The sequence below is a fragment of the Haemaphysalis longicornis genome, unplaced genomic scaffold, assembly GCF_048455015.1.
Source record: "Haemaphysalis longicornis isolate Haplotype H1 unplaced genomic scaffold, Haemaphysalis longicornis Haplotype H1 scaffold_13, whole genome shotgun sequence".
Classification (NCBI taxonomy): domain Eukaryota; kingdom Metazoa; phylum Arthropoda; class Arachnida; order Ixodida; family Ixodidae; genus Haemaphysalis; species Haemaphysalis longicornis.
In genome coordinates this window covers 93,904,382-93,921,779 of record NW_027526233.1, presented here as the reverse complement: position 1 = coordinate 93,921,779, position 17,398 = coordinate 93,904,382, and the positions used below count along the sequence as shown (strand labels likewise).

At 44.9% G+C, this 17,398-nt stretch overlaps 1 protein-coding gene across 3 annotated transcripts in view; it reads right to left on the bottom strand.

Moving 5' to 3' along the window:
* Positions 1 to 13,950: 13,950 nt before the first annotated feature.
* LOC144164411 (carboxypeptidase inhibitor SmCI-like) overlaps positions 13,951 to 17,398 on the bottom strand; it is a 30,424-nt gene continuing 26,976 nt past the window's right edge. For all 3 annotated transcript variants that reach the window (XM_077694935.1, XM_077694936.1, XM_077694937.1), the window contains 2 exons: positions 16,324 to 16,383; positions 13,951 to 14,442 (listed from right to left, as the gene is read on the bottom strand). In XM_077694935.1, the coding sequence (XP_077551061.1) occupies positions 14,240 to 14,442; positions 16,324 to 16,383 (263 nt within the window). In that variant the 3' untranslated portion in view covers positions 13,951 to 14,239. The remainder of the gene's footprint in view (positions 14,443 to 16,323; positions 16,384 to 17,398) is intronic.

Genomic DNA, 17,398 nt, shown 5'->3' with positions numbered 1-17,398 from the left:
GGGTGGTATAATTCCACCCTACTTAGGGTAAATATCCCGCCATTATTTAACTTACTCACTTCTTTAAAACTGTTGAACAATCTCCGAAGAACCAAACTCACACTTCCTGGCTTTATCCAATCACTCTGGTGAGACCGATATTGACCATTTACAGCGAGCAGTTAGGCCCGCCCAAGCCAGACAGAAAAGGCCACCTCGCCATTGCGAGCCTTTTCAAGTTTAGATTTCGCAGCAGACTGCCGTTGTCCGCTATAACTTCGTCATTAGAAAAATGGGTGAGCAACGAAGAAAAATCCGTAATTTAATACTGTGGGCACCGTCGGAGCTTGTGTCGGTCGTCGCGAAATAGAACAAAACTTACCCGAAAGCGTTCCAAAGTACAGAAGGATGGGAATTCTCCGGCGCCAACACCAAGCACGATTCAGTAATTCACTTTAAACCGTTCAGGTTCGGTCCATAGGTCCCATGTGTCGCGCTTTTTACGGCAGGTAGGTCAGACGAAGGATGAAAAAGCATACAAAAAGACGTTATCGATTAGAACTGTGGTTCGGAAATATAATCAGTCTACGCCCTGAGGAAGCGTCACGTACCTTGCGGAGGACCCCCTCCAGGAAACCAGTATCTGAAATCTTGAGCGAAACATTTCGCCGCGCATGTCGTCGAAGTAGATTATTCTAACGGTACATCTTTAGCGTAGTCCTAAGCAGAGCCACAACTAATAATTCACAAAATGAAAGTTTGTCACTTCCACTCTCCGTAAATAAATCCTATGTAGGGTTCCAATCGGCGGCTTAAATGGATATCGCATTCAAGCCATTAGGTCACAAATAAGTGAAGCTGGCCGCAGCAAATTTGACAAAAATATTTGCAGGACTGCATTATAGAAATAAAACCTAAGGACCTATCCAAAAATTGTTATGTTTCATATGCTGCCGATCCAATTATGTAATGGAAAGCATAAAAATACAAAATTGCTCCAAACCGTAGCCTTATGTGTTAACATGTTAATTAACATTAACATGTTAACAAAGCTTGATATGCCGGTTTGAGATTTTATAAACGTCACTGTACGCGCTAAAATCATTTTGTGATTTGCGGGCGAGTGCCCCTGACGTTAATAGCCACGCAAATATTTTATTTTTTTGTCTACCGTATGAGCCATGTGGCAGTTTCAACAAGTATTTTTCCATGGCTCCAGATTATCGCATACCGAACCGGCAACAGCTGATAATTCGGACGAAGTGTTCAAGGCAGACCGCGTCAGCTGTAAGTCAGCAGAAACACAAAAAGGTTTTGCATTGCGGGTTTTTCAACCTGCGTCGAAACATGAAGAATTTGCAATGGGATAATAAAGAACTTCAACACCCACGCAGTTTTTTTGCTCTGCAGCCCTTCACATTCATAATATAGTGCCTTCACAGCCAACCATATAACCGTTGGCCGGAAAGGACAGCATAAAATAATTTTTATATGCCTCCTGTGAAAAGGGCAGGTACAAAACACTCGCGGCTACAGACTTTCCTACGTAAATACACTTGGTTCGTTCGTAACATTCCAGGACATCAATCCTTCCAGTTAAAAGGACAGCTTTCAAAACAAGCTTAAAACGTTAAAGGGACCCTGCAACACTCTTTGAGCCGTGCAAGTAAACCTGCACGACGTTTAGATTACACTGCCAAGAATACCTGAGCCAAATATTACACGTGCACGTGAAGCGGTGAGCGCGCAAATCGATGTGAAAGACGCGGAAAAACCAACCGCTATCTCTTGAGTTGTCCTCATTATGCAACCCCTGGCATGGCCTGAGGGATGTCACATAGGCCATGGCTGCCCGATCGGCTGTCACTGGTCACCTTCGCGGCTATATTATCCCATTTCCGTCGTCGTCATCGCTGTGTACGAACCTTTTCTATGCCTGAACCTGTAGGCAAAGTTTTGCCGTTTCTTTTGTGTTTTGAGTGCGCGCGGAGTTTGAGTGATGAGCTCAATACTTCCCTTTCAACGGGACCACTCGACTACAAACGTTTATTGCTTCAAAAACGCCCTACCAGCCCGAGCGCGCCCTTGCGAGCAGGCACTTCTGCCTGCTTTTTTTTGTTGCACCAGACCGCAAATAGGCCCCTCCGCGTTGCGGAGAAAAGGAGACAACTACCCGGCATGTGATATATCGAAGGCCGCCGAAAAGAACGCCGCGAGCCGCCCCCCTCTCCGGGAGAGAGCGCGCAGCTTTCGTCGCGTTGTCCGCGGTCGAGTTGAGAGGGAACGATTATGCGCGATTTCTCATCGCGCGTAGTTTCGTTAATTGTGAACGGATTTTCATAATTCTTGCGGGAGGAGATTTCTGGGACAACAGACTGTATCCCAAAATACATTACTAGTAGTCGATGGCAAGTGTTGCAGGGACCCTTATGCACGCAGAATTGTGCCTTGATGCCCGATGTTACAGCCCTTGCGGTTTGATTGCGTTACTATGAGAGAGTACGTTGGCCAAAAATACTGAAACCATCGTAACGACTTATTTGGAGGCAACGAGTGAACAGGAAACTAGGAAATGAACTCGTATCCAAACATTGCTAAAACAATGTTTATGTGAGATTTTTGGTGAATAAGTAATCTCTGAACGTGGGCACACCGTATGTAGTTGGAGAGAAGCGCTCATTCATAGAAACACTAAAAAAAAATTCCCCCGCATTTCCCCGAGGGGGAGAATGTGAAAGTGCGAATGCACGGTTGTCGGCCCGCTTGCGGCGCTTGCGCTCGGCCCCCGCAGCCCACCGCCTCGCCGCCTTCTCTTCCATCCCTTCCATCGGGTTTGTAGTATCACGTGTACACCACGCAGTTATCAAGCCGCTATAACGCCGCTGAGTCGCCAACGCACGCCGCTGACGACGTAGTTTGAATACGTTAAAGATATAAGGCGCGTTCCTCACACTGATATCAGCGTGGCGTCCGTGGCTTAGTCGGTAGAGCGTCGCGCTGCGGCCGCAAAGTCCTCGGATCGAAACCTGGCGCCGGATGCTGTTTCTTTTTTAAATATAGAGGAGCACTGCGGACGCCGCCGCCACCGCCGCCGCCGCCGGCGGTGGATGGTTTGGGGTCGCTTATAAAGTGCATTCGCACTTAAAAAAGGTCGAATCACGCCAACGAGCAGCTCCGGTGCTCGACGATGCGCATGGTCACCAGCGAAGGCCACTGACTAACGCGTCCAAAAGGCCAGGAATGTCGAATGACGTCACGGGAGCCAACATGGCCGCTCCCACGGTACCGTGCTGTAACCGGTTTATAGCCCACAGTCTTGGGCAGGATCGAAAGGCGGCACAGTAATATGCGGCAATTTCTGATATTTGGAAATGGTTAGGCTCCGAGGTATCAAGTGTAAAATTATCTGAACGGTACACAGGGAACATGTGCACTCCCAAAGACCTAACTAAATTATAAGTAAAAATTGCAAAGTGCACAACTGATCATGTGAATGTTCGCAGATTTCGGTTAGGCTTGCTTAAGTGCTGCTAGCCTAACTTGAGTTCGGTCGTAGGAAGATATTTTTAGAGGGGTGGTTGGCGCGTTCTTGCTAACAGTGATTTCGCAATTCCCGCAAAGCTTCATTCCCACACACAGGTATAAATGAGAACTGAGTGCATCCGCAAAAAATGATTGTTGTGGGCGTTTTCAGTTTATACACCAGTGACAGCATATATCTCGTAAACAAGTGATTTCTTCTTCCTGAAGCTGTTGTTCGGAAACAGCGCTCCTGGCCACGGGGAAACCAAATGCCGGGAGTTCATTTCATTTTAAACTATCGTGTATATAGGAGAAGACATATATTCGCACCTCAACCCCTATGTTCTCGCTAACATTTTTCCCGAATTACTTAGTAAAGGTGATCGTAGAGTTCTTAGGACGTTCATATAAAATGGAAGAGCCTGAATATCCGCCGTGCTGAAACTTCCACCGACGCGGAATACCCAATCGAGCCTGAATCTCCACTGAGACGAAGATCCACCCGGACAGAAGGTTAAACAGTTGCTGAATATCCGCCGAGACGACAGTTCCACCAAGACGGAAGGTCCAAGCGAGCTTGAACGTACAACGAGATGAAAGATCCACCGAGGCAAACATTCACTGCTGGACCTTTCGTCTCGTTAGATATATAGTGTCGTTGGGCCTATAATGCAGAATCCTGGTTTGTGACTCATGCCCCGTTCACCCGCCTACTGCGCATGGCCTCTACCGCGACAGAAAGTAGTGAGTGACGCTGTAAACGGCACAAGAGGTTGCGGCGCTTGAGTTGGCCCGTTACCGGGTTTTTGTAAATATTTCGTATAATTCTGCACATAAGCCGCCCGGTGGGCCACATTCATAGAATTGTAATGTAATGTCGTGATACTGTAATGGTATTGTTTTAAAACAAACGCATGCGCCTGGCCGGCAACGCCAAAGCTGTAGTATTTTGGACGCTTTCCTCGCTCATACACGCGGGACCCCCCCCCCCCCCCCCGTGTTTATGTAGGTGCCCGCTGTCTAGATACACTTCAATAAGTCTGGTCTCCAACCTAGCCTGTCCGCTTTCGGGAAAGCGCCATAGTCTGAATCTTACTGGGGAAGTTAGTGAACTCCGTGAATTAAACTAGAACATGAAAAAGACTGCTCATAAGCACGTTTGTTTGAGCAAGCGCGCCCAGATTTTTTCTAGGCCCCTTGGAAATTCCTATAAAAGCGCTTGCGAGACTCGTCTCAGGCTGCAGTGAAAGAGAAGACCCCACGATGTGTTCAAATAAGCACGACCAAAGCAGCGTGTTCAACTGCAAATCTCGCCAGCGCCGCGGAAACTCAAAAAAACGCGGAAACCCCTAAAGCTTTCATTGAACAAGCCGTGTGGTCGGTGAAAAGAATTAAGAAAGCACAAAACGATGCTGAAACCCTAGGTTGCTTGATAAACTGAGATGAGTGATTCTGCACAGCCCATAGGCTGTGGCACTCCTACGCTGCCTGGATTACATCGTTAGTAGCAACATACGGCCAACGTCGTGTCTCTGGTCCTCATTGCATTTCCGCCAGTCGTAACCAAGAGTGCCCTCCTGGCGCCCTCCAGAGCCGGACGGTCACGTCCTATATCCGGAACCGCAGAAGACAGATGTGTGTTGTGCTCACGATATGGCGTTGTACTTGCTACCGGTCTGGAGACGGGGGCCTCATCTAGTGTCGTTCCCCTCTTGTCACAGTCACGGAAGTTTCTTCCATTGCGCATCGATGACCTCTGCACGAGACCTCCCCAGTGAGATCGACGAAAAGGTGGTCGATTCGAACCAACACTAAGACGTGACAACATTTCGCTGACGCTTTATCCATTCAGATGGTAGAGCCAGGGTAGGTATGCTGATTTATGCGCTGGAGAGGATCACTAGACGTTTAGAGTAAACGTATATCAGCAGGTTCGCTAGGAGTACTGGTTTGAAGGCGGTGTTTGGAGCAGTGCCATTGCAATGAATATCGCTGGTTGCGTTGGTAAGTGTGGTGTTGATATAAACGTCTCTCCGCTGAGATGGTGATTTATACACAGATTTGAATTGCCAGTGCCGCATTGGCAGTCTAGGCATCTCATTAATCAAAGTAAAACGGACTAGTCAGGCCGCAACATCGAGCGAGTCCAGTCGCACACTGCAATGCTGTTCTGCGGCGGAACTGGGAAGGATAATTCAATTTAGCATGAAACTTCAGTGTGTTAGCGCATTAGGTTGCACACACCGTTGTTTTGAGTTGTAAACACAGCTTGTTATCATGAGAGGAAGAAGTAAACGTTTCCCAGGAGTATTTGCCTGGAATTCTTAAGTAGCACGGTGGCGGCACCTAATAGAAATTATGTGAAGAAGACCGGAAAAGACAGACTAGTGGAACTGACAGGCTCCATTCGTGATTACGGTAGAAGGATGGCTGAGCCATGACAGAAAAGTGGAGAAAACTGTGTGTGTGTGAGTTTCATGATGTGGGCTACTCGCACAGTTTCATATCATCGTATGCCCCTCTTCCACAAATTAGCAGGTACCGGACATTTTGATAGGTTGCCCACGTGTACAGACAATTGATAGGGCCTCCACGAAACGTTTATAGGCCTACCCTGTTCCTTACTGTGGCTTTGACTTGGAACCACAGTAATCATCGCGACATGAGGCCTTCAGTACCGGCACGACCTCTGCGGCCGCTTCGAGCAAAGTGCACGTATCGCGCTCGTATATTCTTGGAGACAGGAGAACTGGAAGAGAAGCCGACGAAGAGAGCTGACGAAGAGAACACGACAGCCGTCCCGTCATGTTCGACGTTCTTCACGCTGAAGCAGTGTTGTACACGTTCCTCCAAAATAGGAACGAAAGCTCGTTCCTCGTTCCTTGCCAATTTTGAAACGAGTTCCCGTTACAAGTTCCTTTATTGCGAAAGGAACGCGTTCCAGTTACACTTCGAAAATTGGAACGTGTCGTTACATTAACGATACAATTAGGTTTTTAAATTAAAATATAGTGTCGGATAATCCTGGGTCGAAATTAAGTGAGACATTTAAAACTCAAATCGAACTACGTATATTATAAGAAGATTAACACCACCGGCAGCAGATTATCTGGAGATAAAGTTCATCAAAAGAAACCCTCCTACGCGAATTTTTTCGGGGAGCACCGGACAAACTCCAGACGGCTCGAGGATGTTTCGGTGCAGGATATTTCGGTGCGGAAATTTCGGTGTCCAAATTTCATCGACCAAATTATCAGAGGCTTGCCTGTTTGCGACAGCCATTATATTTTTATTTCCGCTTAACGTGGCTGATGCACAACAATCTGGAACAATGAATTTATTATTTTCGTTGATGCCATGTTCGATCTTTGCCAGGTATTTTTAGAAATTCTACATTTGTATATTTTTGTATAATACCTCTTCCTGGGGACACCTGTTATACAGCCGATTGAATTCTTTAGCACACGTTTTTTTTCATTTATGAGAGGTTGTTAATTTATATTCGCTCTTTTTTAGCTAAGACAATTACCCGTGTTTAGGAAGGTTTACCGCCTCTTTTGTATTTTTTTTAATCATACCCTCAAATTACATAAAATACATGCACATTCTCAATATCCAAAAAGTAACAAACATTAGCTAGCCCATCAGAATGAAGAAAACCTTATGAAGAGTATTACGTAGGCTGGGCTGCTTTGCTAAAATGAATTCGCGAACACTGGTCTAGGATATTGTCGGGGAGGAAAAACGGGCCTTTTGGAAAACAGCCGCAGGTTCTAATGTCGTAAATGCTGATTAAGCGCGTACCGGTTGTGCATACAAAATCCAGCCATTGTGTTCGGGACAACCAACCTTCGTTTAATGTTTACAAGCCTACATTTACCACATTTTAATTCTTTGTTCTAGCGCACCCCCCCCCCCCCCCACCTCCCACCTCCCGCCTGTACGCTCGAATCTCGACCAGATTTCTTTTTCAGCCATATTATTTTCGGTTTCCCTGGAAAATCCTACTGGTGTGGTGGAGTGCACGGTCTCCGAAGCGTCACCGCAGTGATTTTTTTTATTTTTTATTTAGAACATACTGCTAGCCTCTTAGTGGAGGCTTTTGCAGGAATTGGGTGATACATTCAGAACAATTACATAGCACACTTCGCGTTTAAAACAGAGAAAAAGCTTTACATTCACCATGGGCGCACGAAACCTCTATAATGTGACACAAAAAGCCACCCAAAAAGCCGCTAAGAACACAATGGCCACTATCGTTTGCTGGCTACGCCCTTCCGCGCGTCGCGGTCATATCGGCAGTGCCCCCACTCCAGGAATCGCTCTTTCTGCGCCTTCAGTCGCCCCCTTGTGAATTAACTCATCAAGTCGCGCATATCATGGACACACCAGGTATACATCGCTTCCTCCCATTATAAGGAGCAAAAAAAAAAATGAATAGGCTAGTGTGACGAGAGCCGCAACAGTCGCCTTCAAGTTTTCGAAATCCAGTCGACGCAATGGTGAAGCACAAGTGGCACCCCTCTCTCTCTACTTAGGGGGGTGATTGCCTGCGGGGCTCAGCTTTCCCCTCCCCTGAGTAACGCCACCGTAGTGCGATGGTTGGTTTGCTAGTTGTAAGTAGAACTGACACCGAATCCAACGAAGGCGAGATTGATTGAGAGATTAATTAAAACGAAATGCACACGCGCCTAATCGACCTAGTTTTTCTGTTGTTTTTTTGCGGAAGTTTTCCTGGGGGGGGGGGGGGGGGAGGAATAGACTAAAAGCAGCAGCGTCTTGCACCGTTGGGTGAAGTTAAAGAAAAGCGCTTTGGTAAAACTTAAAGTATTAGGGTTGTTCACATGAATGTTAAAATAACAGAAAAATGGTTGAACTGATCCAAAGTAACAACGTTAATTTTTACCATCTGGTACAGAAATTGGGTTTCACTTGGCAATGCTCCGCCAGGGTTTAGCGTTCGTTTCCACGAACGGCGGCGCAAGCACAAATCTCGAACGTAAAATCATATCAAGTCACGAAATTACAATATTAAAGCTAAAATGTTCAAAGAATGCCTGGGACATCCCCTAACTCAAAATGTCTGGCCCAAGACCTCATGCACCAAAATGTTCGTGCACAGAAATGTCCACACCGAAACGTGCTGGACCAAAATGACCCACACCGAAATGTCCGGATCCCGTTTAGCAGTCCGTCCGTTTCGTTGGCTACGTTGTTACCGGGTTGGCCGGGACCAGTCTGCTCCTGAGCGCGCGGAAGGGCGAGTAGGAAGGGTGCGGAGGCACGGACATGGCGAAGGCAGGCCCGCGGAACAAATCCCCCTACCGCGACGAATGCCCGAGTGCCCAGCCGTGTCCCGGTCAACCCAGTAACAACGCATACGACAGAACGGACGGACTGCTGAAATTATCTATTCTTTCCCCGCCAGGGAGCAATTCTATCGGCCAGACGCGCATTCTGGCCTCCCCAGACAAACGATGAAGGGTGAAAAGCATTCTCGCGGCTACGCTATTCACCCGTAGAACGCCGCGCAAGCAACCAGCATGAAAGCAAACACAAGCTGCGGCCTGCTGCGTGGTTATTATTCTGCCTTTGACCTTCGAGGAAGCACGTACGGCTGAAGGGCGGGCGAATTTACCCTCTTATAGGAAGAGAAACGCAGTAGCGCTTTGTGGATTTTTGTACTCGAGCCTTGGCATCAAAAACAGGCAAATCCTAGCGATGTAACGGCAGGAACGCCGTTCCTGCCGTTCCTTCAAAAACGTAACGAGTTACCGTTACATTCCACCGACGCTTAATGGAACGGTGGCGTTCCTCCGTTCCTCCAAAAAGGAACTAGTTCCAGGAACGCCGTTCCTTGTAACGCCGTTCCGTACAACACTGCGCTGAAGTAAGTTCTTCATTCTTCATGTTCGACGTTCTTCACACTGAAGTGTACCAGCTCTTGATCCTACACCATAAATCTTGCGAGGGTCGAATGTAATGTGGGTAGTCCGAAGGATTTATACAGAATCTAGACATGAGCTAAAGCGTTTGGATGTTAGAGTGCGCGGGCCCTGTGCGAGAGGTATGTTGTAAACTCGAACACCAATGCACGTTGGACGGCCCTGTGACTTTAAAAAGTAGGACCACATTTGTAGGCAAAAGATATATCCGCTGGTGCATAAAGATGCTAATATAGCGTTCCGCGAAAATACGGCTAGCGTAGACAAAAGCGCGATAGGCGGCAAGTAGCAGTCTGAGAGATACGTGAAAGCGTGTGGGGGCACCAGCGTGGCTCCTAGAGTCGAACACAGGCGGGGACCCGTCATCAAGAATAGTTGCAATATGGGGCCAGCTGCTCTGCCTTATAGGTCGATCATCAGGGCGTGTTCAGCGCCCACATTTTACTAACTAAAAACGAAGCCTCCGAAGACAGTTGTTATTTGGGGAAGGCATTTGCAGCATCTTTGTCACAAGTGCACGCTCAATCAAGAGTTAGTGGCAACGGAGCTGCAACAGCAGGGCTACTGATAATATAAGCAGGGGAAGTGATAACGCGCCGTAAAAAGTCACCCTTCGGGAAATTGCTGACTGCCCCGGCATTGCATAAAGAGTAAAGCCTTTGGAACCAATTTGAAGTTCGAGGGCTAAGAGAAACAACACTCGGAACCCGCTTTTTCAAGGTTCAGAATACTACTAAGCAGGCAACCATCCAAGCTGTATTATAAGAAGATACATGTGATCTTGCAGTATATGGCCTACTTTGAGTGGATCACCTACGCACGCTATGACAACTGTTACCTCGCTTGTGAGGGGATGAAAGAGTCCGTTGCAATATTACAGATGTTTTTCCACCGTCTGACACAATGCGGTCCTCGTTAATACAAACTATTAGTGTTACTGTAGCCGTTTTGGGGCGTCTTTTGCTGCTAGAAAGTATTTCGACTATCCGACGACCCTCTGTTTTCGGGAAAATATACTGCAAAGGAAGCAGTGAAGCGTTGAGCATTACAGGGGCCACATTCATTATTTTCCAAATTTAAAGGCCCTATTAGTTTCCACATGCCCACCAATGCTTTGGTTATCTTGGAGCCGCTCTATAGGCAATTCCCTTGATTTATCATTGCTGCTATAAATCCTCCCCCAGTGTTCAAGAAAATCCCCACCGCACAATCATGTCTTGCTTAAGAGGCTTTTTGCAGCTTGTATTGTAATTACGCCTCATCCCGTCCCCAAAGCAGAAGAAGCCTTATCTCACCTAAAGAATAAGCTTTAATCTTGAACACCGCTGATGGGTGCAGTTATCTTTGAATAAGTACGTTTAAATTGACGGAGTGCACATTCCAACACCCACAAATCCCGAAACAACACGCAGTCGCTAATTTATATGGTTCCCTCTACGGAGGCTATTTCATGCTTTTAGGCAAAATAATGAGTCCGGATGGCAGACGCCTCAAAATCAATTATCGTGCTGCTAAACACAACTATTACGTTTTCAATTCTTTGTTATTGTCTGAATTGGGATTGACTTTTGTTCGACTGTAGCAACTTGCTGAGAAGGCACAGATTGTGGACCGCTTTGCTGCTATTATACGCACCCTGGTTCTACCCACATCAGATCACACCGTTTTTTTATTTCCTATTCACCACGGCCGCACTTTTCATTACCGCAAAACACTACAAATCCTATCTTTTCGCTGAATATCTGAATATGGCAGGGAGGGCTACCTCCGAATCATCCACAGTGAAAATATTGGGCAGCCCTAAAAGAGCCAATCGATCATGTGTTGGGCCTCCATATCAGTATTCTTTATGGCTCTTCTCCTGTAACATACCTATTACGTAATCCTCATACACAACACCCATGGTGCATAGGCAGGCTGTGTATAATAACTATCTTTCATTTCTTTCATGTTGTATAGTTTTTAACCTATAAAGCATCCAAGATTCACAAGCTTATACGCTCACCGGGGTTTTTGCTTGTTATAACCGGCGGTATTGTAACTTTAAAATCGAATTATCATTAACGCCTGTTTTGATAGTTTACTAATTTGAATAGCGCTAGTACCACCATGATTTCTTCATAATATTGTGCCTGCACACAAACTCTTCATAACCAATAGATCTGAAAGCTATGACAAACTGGAGCCTGGTTGATGTCAAGATTGCTTAGCGTACAGGTCGTCTGGACATCATGACATACATTGGTCAAGTGCATAAAATATACTGAGACGTACGAAAACCCCATTTTTGAGAAAATCAAATCTTGTGTTCTAAGCGGCGCTTTATAGGTACAATATAAGGAGAGAAGAAACACGCGGCAATTATTCTTACCAAGACTTGCTTTGTTACATGTGGCGCCAGACACAACAAAATAAAACAAACAGAATCTGAGTGGGTCCAAAAAAGTACAAAAAAGGCGAAGCTTTTAAGACATCACTAAATATGAAAGAATGTTTTTATTTAAATCTGTGTGTACTGGCGCCAAATTAAAAAAAACAGTGCATAGAAAGGGCTCGGCTGGTTTAACACGGAGCGTCTCGGTGTCACTTCCCGGCCGCCTGAAACTACCGCCGCAATGACTATAACAGCGAACCATATGCATCATAGGACCATCGATGAGCAGTACTTGCCGAAAATGAATTTTCTCTCTCGAAAGGGCCTACGTCTTTACGAACTACTTACCTGAATGGGAACCTGCAGAGTGATACCTATAAATCGTCTGTACTTCTTTGCGAACCGCTTACCTGAATTTGAACCAGCAGAGTGATTCCTGTAAATCGTCTGTCTCTTACATCGGTTCTTTTACCAAAATGTCCATATCCTAAGCATTTCAGTGAACGTAGTTCTCATATTTTCTTCGTGTATTCGCGAGAAAAAAAAATGAAGACCCTTTCGGAGTAAGAAGCAGAAGTAGGATTGAGGGCTTGACTGTTTGCAAACAGCTAAGCATTGTTGCTGGCCATCCTCAAAAGACTAAAAATAGCAGCCAGTTCATACTGTGAAATCTAACCGAGAAGAATCGGCAATTTTGTATTGATGCCTGTCATGTTTGGTACCCGTCTAATCTATTGCAAGTATATGAAAACTCTCGAAACGGCAAATTTACTTCTGGAGTGTGGACAGCGGAACTCGAAGCCTTAAGCAATGACTTTGTAATTGTGCAATATATATTTTGGCGTTTATTATTTGCTACAAAGAAGCGCCCACTGCCTTAATTCACTTACGGGTAGGTTCTGCTCGTGTCTGTAGGATTGAAGAGTTAAAACAAGAACGCTTGGTGCACATTTGCAACAAGTGAAGAGACCTTACCATAGAACTCCTGCGAATAAAAATTGTCTCCTGCTATGAACTCACTACAAAAATGGATTTACAGCAGAGCTGCTTCAGCTTTTACTTCCGCCCTATAGCGGAACCACAAAAAAATACCAAAAAAGACAAAGCGCACGCGACCGTGCTCCTCGTGAGGTGTAACGGGGTGTTTGCCAGGCTTGAGCATGGGGATTCGCCGCAAGAGGAGCTAGAAAAAAAATACGAAAAAAAAAATCGAGCGCTCACGAGCGCGCGATAGGTAGGAGTGGCAGGCGTCGGCCAGCTCAACGTTCGAGAACACTGCGCTCAAAACTCGTGGCGTGGTTTCTCGCGGGCTCTTTTACTCAGCAATTCACTTGTGGTCGCGCGTAATGAAAAGGGGGTCACAAAGGACGAGTTCGTACGATGGACACTGAGTAGGTGAAGGCAGTGGCCGCGCACCCTAGCGCGTGCTGACATGGTCTACTTTGAGAGAGATGTGAAAGCGTGCAACGAAAACGGCCCGAACCTGCCGTACATGGATAACTTTAACCTGCAAATTCGGAAGCCCTTGTTCGGTTCAGCAGGCGGGTCTCTGACAGAGGGAGACAGGCCATGAGCTCTGCTGTTTATCTATCCTGGCACAAGTAGTCCCGATGCTCCACATGTTTTCTGGTCATAACGGTTTTATAGGACTTGTTTTGCCGACGTTTAGCACAAGGCTTTTTAATATATCGCCAGGTACACAACTTCAATTCAAACCAATACGGCCCGCAGAATATTACTTGCTGTCCGTGTCACCCGCTGTGACACGGAAAGTAACACGCCTAGTTTATCCCCGTAATTGTGCTTTGGCAGGCCCAAACGGTTCTTGCCGCCTTTAGGTCATCCCTGGATACTGAAAAAAGGAAAATATAAACCCAGTGACAGTGATCTGCGAAACATATACTAGAAGCCGGGGCGGTTCGCGAATGTTCGGCAAACATTGTTACTTATGAAAAGTTTCGTCAAACCGGCGCTACCAGGTTGGAGATTGCGGGTAACGTGGAAACACAAATGCTACAGCTCAGAAAAGGGAAGAAAACAGCAACAAAAAGTGGTTGGTTGGTAATTTTTCGCTTACGCTACAGGAAATTTTAAGCAGGCAGCGTTGTTTTGTCAAATAAGCAAAATGAGAAGACAATACATGAACCTTTATTGGCCAAATTTATTTTCTTTTATTGTTCGCTGGTATCAACAGTAAATATATTTTCCGAAAGGTAATAGTTCTTCGACTCTGTGGTTATTTTGCTGCAAAATATATTTTGCACTTGTTTAGGCAGGTAAGAAGACTGTATAAATGCTCAATTTGCCCTATTATTAATATGGCTTGCTTTTCGAATTTTACTTCGGCCACGTGCCCTGATAGACCTGGTATAGTAACTTTACTCCATTTAGAACGAATAGTTCTCAGCCAACATGGTTCTTATGCACGAGGAAGTACGTTGGTTTGGGGCTTGCACGTCTTCAAGCACAGCTCTTGAGTCACAAAGTTGTTGCCGTTGCCCTGGCAACCACCGTAGATAAACGATTCGCATGTGCCAGTCGTTGCGTTGTAGTAGTAGCGAGGGAAAAATCCCCTACAAGGTCCGACAACCTTATCCAAAGTGCAGACAGAAGGCGTGGTCGCTGAAAAAAAAAATGTCATTTTGATTTTCAACATTGCTCAGTAGTAGAGAGAAAAACTGAACATACGAAACATGTCTTTACGTGCGCGTCCGTATAACTGTCGCGTCCTGTCCGGGCGTTATCAGCAGTTCCGTATAAGAGCAGGGGATACGCCTGCGGTATTGGTTCGTCTTTGCATAGCCGATACACTCACAGAAAATTTTTTGCCAAGAGAAGACTTGCAGCTTCAAGTGTGCAGGCTTATATATATATCAAAATAAGGGTTGGCAGTCAAGAAAACCTCGAAAAAAAGGGGAGGTTGTGCACCAGACCGGAATTCTGGAGGTCGTGGGTACGGATCCCAACCGGCGGGCATTTTCCCACCACCTTCTTTCTGACTGAAAAAATTCTTCATCTGTTTCTATGACCCACCACAACCTCCCCTTTGCTTTCCGAGGTTTTCTTGACTGCCAACCCTTATTTTTTGTCTTCATTCACCGAGCCCCTCATTTCCCGATGTATATAAACGGCTATTTAACTTTTATGATGGATGTAGTGCAGCAATTGAACAAGTGTTTCTGCTCCCACGGAACACGCAATCGTGTGTTTACTTCCTCCAAGTTCGTTCTTTGTCACAACAGCTGACCCGCAGTGCGCATGCCTAGGCTCCAGCATTAATCGAGACGTCTACGCCTTTAAGGACATTAGCTACAAAGGTAGGGTAAAATATTTATTTTGTAATAATGTCGAACGCTGACAAGTCACTAATAGAAACAAATAGTCACTAAAAAACAAATAGAAATAGTCACTAACAGAAATAGAATAGAATAGTCACTAATAGAAACAAACGTTCAGCGGAGAAGACATACATAAAGATGGCTTGGTGATGGTTGTTACAAAAGTGGCCCATTTGTACTTCAAACCGAACGGACGCCAAGGTAAAACAGGTTTTTATATATCCACTGATATAACATCGTTTCTGTACAGTATTAAAACACTCACGATTACTTATAACAAAGAGACGAAATACTGCACTTGCGATATGTATTTGCAAGCCACTTTTTTATAAAGCTGTAAGGGCGTCATAGTTAGGTCGATCGGGGCTCTTTAAGCTCAGTTATCTACAGCGTTCTTGGATCCGAACATGAAAGTCTAAGGATTCTTATTTGGAGCTTTACTAATATAGCATTGTTTCTACCTTCTTAGGCTGCTTCCTCAATTACCACATGGCTAACAAGAAACACATAAAAAGTAAATAGAGCGGCTCACAGCCAATTAGTGTGTACAAAATACTCAAGCTCATGTAAAATTTGAAGTCATCCGCTTCGAGGCGCCATCGTGTCCTAAAATATAAAAACTGTGAACCATTGTTTCGAAAACCTGAAGGGTTAAGCATAGTTTTTACATATGTTATGGTTTTATTTTTTGTTATTTAAACATTTTTAATAATTTGTTTTGGAAACACGAAATAAACCAATAAATATTTTTTCCCGAAAAGTATTTTGAACCCCATTTTAAACCGTATGCGCTCTCTTGCTTTTGAAGCCAAGCAGTCTTTATGATGAAAGGCCAAGTGAAGCTTGATTCCCGCTATTGCTTGCTTTGAGCTGCTGAGTTCAAGGAAGCGGGTTAGATTCCCGACCGTGGCGGCCGCTGTTCTTGTGGAGGCGAAAAACAAAGGCGTCTGTGTGTTTGCGATTTCGGTGCACGTTAAATACCCCCAGGTGTTCAAAATTAATCAAGAGCCTTCCACTACGGCGCCCCTAATCACTTGCGGAGCGTCGGAGCGTTAACCCCCATTCCCACAATCAATCAATCAATCAATCAATCAATCAATCAATCAATCAATCAATCAATCAATCAATCAATCAATAAATTAATACTGGTTCGTGTGTTACTTACTTTGGATCAAGGGATATCTAACGGCCTCCACATCTTCAAGCGTTTGGACGCGGGTAGTATCTACGAAAAAAGATCACAATTTTGTAATTTACCGTCAGCTTTGTGTTGACATTGCCTTGTCCTCCTGCAGCACAAAACCCGTGAGCAATAGGGAAGTACAGAATGGTTTAGACTTGCTCATGAAACTTCCTCCAGGCGTGCCCAAGTAGAGAACGCTGCACATGTACTATATAACAAAATATTTTCTGTCACTTTGATTTATAAATACAAATTCTGACACTTTCTTGGTGGCGTAGTAGCATAATTTATTATGGTGTGTTCGAAAGTGTTGCATATTCAATATCAATGGGCTTTCTCTGAGTCGCGAAAAAATAAAGTGCAGAGGTGAATTTCTGGTTTTAGGAGAACCGGTTCTGTTATTAGAATGCTACAACGCAGTGTATTTTTTAGAAAAGTTTCGAAGCATCTTTCTAAATTTATAATATAAAACCAGCGTAACAACGTATCTGATCGAACACGTGAACTAATTAATGTATAGTTTTTTCCAACTTGATCAAACTTTCCACATCATTTTTCCGACATTGCGAAGGTCACACACGTGCCAAAACATCTTTGCGCTAGTTAACATTGATTTTATGTTTAGCTATCCACCGCTTGTTAACATCAGTCACCTACACGCGAAATATACCAAAATTTCAAAGCAAACGTTAGTGTTATCTATGTTCCAGTTTTCTGATATTTTAATACCATAAACTTACATTCTTTGACTTTTGTGACAATTCTTTCCCACTAGGTGCCCATACTTTTGTATTACCATTTGACATTAACTGGTATGGCTTACAATGCAATGCGGTGTTATAGGAATCCATGTAATAGGCCCCAACTCGACTTTTTGCACGCTCAAAATTACATTACAGAGCGTCCAACTGTTGATGGTTTAGTGATATAGATATAGGCATATTTTATACGTCAGATATGAAACAGTTTCAACATATCTTTCATGGTATTATGTTGAACCTGCGGCATAGAATGTACATAAAATCTAAAATCAATTCCGGGCATCTTTGTTAAGACG